Raw genomic sequence first — 4,054 nt, forward strand, 5'->3', positions numbered from 1 at the left:
GTATATATATATATATATATATATCACATCAAGATGCCTTGGTATCGGTATATACCGATAGGCAGGGATGATACTTGACATGGCTTCACTATAATGTCGGGTTTTTAGTGAATGATATATATGTCTTAATGAGACACATTCAAAAGAAAATGTAGCATCAATTGCTGACTTCGAGACACTACGGGCGATTATTATGCCAAACGCTTACGGATGTTCATAATGGTGTATTACCACACACACACGCGCGCGCGCGAGAACGCAGGTCAATTTGATTGAGCCAAAACCAAATGAAAAAATGAATCACAACAAGTACAAGAGAGCTACGCCATCGCTACCTCTTTTTAGAATACGCTGCGTGCAACTCCTAGGATTGTGTATTGATATAATAGAATCAGCAAGCCCACAGCTCCTACTGCAATGCATACTAACGCACAAGCACAATATCTGCATGTGCACACCACCCTGGCACCGATTATGAAACCCTAAAATTCCTAAATCCCCAAATCCCTAAATCCCTAAATCCCTAAATCCCTAAATCTCTAAATCCCTAAATCCCTGAAACATCGGCTTACGAAGCGTCTCCCCTTCACACTTTAAATTGGTGTGCATACAAACGATTGCACTATGTTAGTTACGAAGGCACGCACGAGACTCCTCGGCTCACGAACCCTATAGCGCGGCATGGTACTACAATGGGTCTAGAGTCCGTGTGGCTGCTAGTTGAAAGACCATCGATCCAATATCTGGAAATATAATACTCCTGCACTCATATTCTTGGTACATACTGACTGAGGAACCATCCGAGACAGGTGCGGGACTGTCCTGATTCCGGAATTGGGCCGCCATAGACGGCGCATCGATTGCCGAAAGTTTGCGAACCGCACGTGGAGATTGCGCATCAGCTGGTCCCTTTCTGCTCGGGCTAGGTGCAGGACTGCCCTGATTCCAAAACTGAGTCACCTTTTTCTGCTCATCGACCGCAGACGAATTTATCCCCGTAATGGTTACCAAACTTGAAGACTGTGAAGCATCGGCCCCCTTTGTACTGGGACCAGGTGCCAAAGCTTGGTTCATTTTGGAAGGTACTTCGACTGCGGATGATTTGCGACTTATGATAGGAGACGGAGCAGCACTAAATTGTATCAGAATTGGGTATGAAGATTGGAATTAAATCAGACTGTATGACGAGAATATCCCGGGAGCTCATGAGAAAGGATTGAATGCGAAATGTATCAGGATGTATATAGAAGCACCTCAACGTTATAAAGCATACGGCGGATGAAGGGATACCACACAGCACCTTCGTGTATGTCAAACGCAGAGTTATACCTACAGCTACACTCGTAAATTGGTACAAAAATAACCCCGCACCCCATATACTCATTCCGACCTCGGTGCTGATGTTCTAATGTGGCCACCATATGTGCATACATAATAAAAGTCGTCTTACACCATATGTGCATCATAATAAAAGCCTTCTTACACCACATGTGCATACATATAAAAGCCTTCTTACATCATATGTGCATACTGAATAAAAGCCTCTTTACACCATATGTGCATACATAATAAAAGCCTAGTTACCTCGCATCTTTTGCGACCCTGGTTTCAATTGGAGACCCCACGAACCCCGCTCCAAATTTATGTCCAAAAATCTTGACTTCGTTTCTGATTTCGGATGTAGAATTTATCGCGCGCAGTTTGTTGTTCTTCTTTATTTTGGAACTGCTGAGAGCAAAAACATCGAGAGTAGAATACAACAGATGAGCGTGATTGTGAAGCCTATACTACTGACTATGCATCGAAACAATAGGATTCAAACGTATCTATCATATATCATCGGGAAGTTTGGGTTCACAAGTGCATGTACCGATGAGCACGCCAACAGGATCACGTGTATAAACACAAGAAGCCGCGGAGCCAGGGGTATGCGTATAAGGGTGAAATATGTGAACAAGTATAGTTCAACCCATTCGCACTCGAGAATACACCGAGTGCACATGTGTGTATCTGTGGGTGTCCAGATACAGACTAACATGCCGCCATCAAACGAACAAGTGATACCGCTAACATCCCCATCAAGCTTAAGCTCGCCAACCAAACCCAGCCAGCTTGTGGACTACAAAGCTTCACCTCCACACAGCCTGTATACTCGACACACATCAGCCCCGCGCCACCTCCAATAACACCGTCCGATTCACTCAAGTACATCCAAACGTCTGGTGGCGCGAATACGTTCACTGTGCCTTGTACGAGGTCTGGGTGAATACGTTCACTGTGCCTTGTACGAGGTCTGGGTGAATACGTTCACTGTGCCTTGTGTGATATGCATCACTGACAAAGACAGTTCAGCGCCGCTCCAACCGCAAATAGAGTATGAAAGATACGTTTAAATATACCCACATGCAAGTATGTACAATGAACATGTGTTGAGCACGCAAGCGACTAGCTGCATATTGCAAATGCGAAAGTTGTATATACATAGGTATATATGTGACAATACAAACACACATAGGATATACATGTAACAATACAAACGCGAATATGGTGTATATGTAACAATAAAAACATGCATAGGAAATATATGTAACAATACAAACACATTTAAGGTATATATGTGACAATACAGACACACATAGGATATACATGCAACAATACAGACGCGAATATGGTGTATATGTAACAATAGAAACATGAATAGGATATATATGTTACGATGCATACGCATTTAAGGTATATATGTGACAATACAAACACACATAGGATATACATGTAACAATACAAACGCGAATATGGTGTATGTGTAACAATAGAAACATGAATAGGATATATATGTAACAATACATACACATTTAAGGTATATATGTGACAATACAAACACACGTAGGATATACATGTAACAATACAATACAACGCGAATATGGTGTATATGTAACAATAGAAACATGAATAGGATATATATGTAACAATACATACACATTTAAGGTATATATGTGATAATACAAACACACATAGGATATACATGTAACAATACAAACGCGAATATGGTGTATATGTAACAATAGAAACATGAATAGGATATATATGTAACAATACATACACATTTAAGGTATATATGTAACAATACAGACACTCATAGGATATATATGTAACGATACAAACACAATAAGGTATATATGTAACAATACAGACTCACATAGTATATATATGTAACAATACAAACACAAATAAGGTATAAATGTAACAATAAAACATGTATAGGATATAAATGTAACAATAGACGCACACATATGGTATTTATTTAACAATACAGACACACATAGGATATATATGTAACGATACAAACACAATATGGTATATATGTAACAATACAGACTCGCATAGTATTTATATGTAACAATACAAACACAAATAAGGTATAAATGTAACAATAAAACATGTATAGGATATAAATGTAACAATAGACGTACACATGGTATTTATGTAACAATACAGACACACATCAATACAAACACGTATAGAATATATATATATATATATATATATGTATGTATATATATATACATATATATATATATGTATACATATATATATATATATAACAATAGGCGCACACCATACTAATACATACTACCTCAAGTTCACAAGATGTACAATGAATCGATGCTAGCTCAGACTCTGTGTCACTCTTTACCTTGTTTCTGTGGACTCAAATTCTTGCTGATATGACGGCAAATCGCTATTGCTGCGACTACTGCGTTTCGTGAGGGTTTGCGACGAACTCTTGTCGCAATCCCCGTATGTCAACGAATTGGCACGCAGACTGGCTAAGCTCGGCCTTTCACTGAAAAGAATGAATACGATATGGGATTGGCATAATAAACATCAGAAATTGGTACGCCGACTGCCTATACTGCCCCTTCCACGGGAGAGAATTGATACCATTATAGGTTGACATAATCAACATCTAAATTGGTACGCCGACTGCCTATGCTGCCCCTTTCACGGGAGAGAATTGATACAATTATGGGATTGGCATAATAAACATCAGAAA

At 39.4% G+C, this 4,054-nt stretch overlaps 1 protein-coding gene across 1 annotated transcript; it reads right to left on the reverse strand.

The window, feature by feature from the left end:
• Nucleotides 1-687: 687 nt before the first annotated feature.
• On the reverse strand, nucleotides 688-1,725 carry SARC_13232 (hypothetical protein; the record flags this gene model as incomplete). The annotated part of the gene is made up of 2 exons (XM_014292641.1): nucleotides 688-1,132; nucleotides 1,585-1,725. Coding segments are annotated over 2 exons (586 nt in total), but the record flags the coding sequence as incomplete, so codon positions are not given.
• Nucleotides 1,726-4,054: the final 2,329 nt, after the last annotated feature.

This window comes from Sphaeroforma arctica (genome assembly GCF_001186125.1).
Source record: "Sphaeroforma arctica JP610 unplaced genomic scaffold supercont1.3047, whole genome shotgun sequence".
Lineage (NCBI taxonomy): Eukaryota > Ichthyosporea > Ichthyophonida > Sphaeroforma > Sphaeroforma arctica.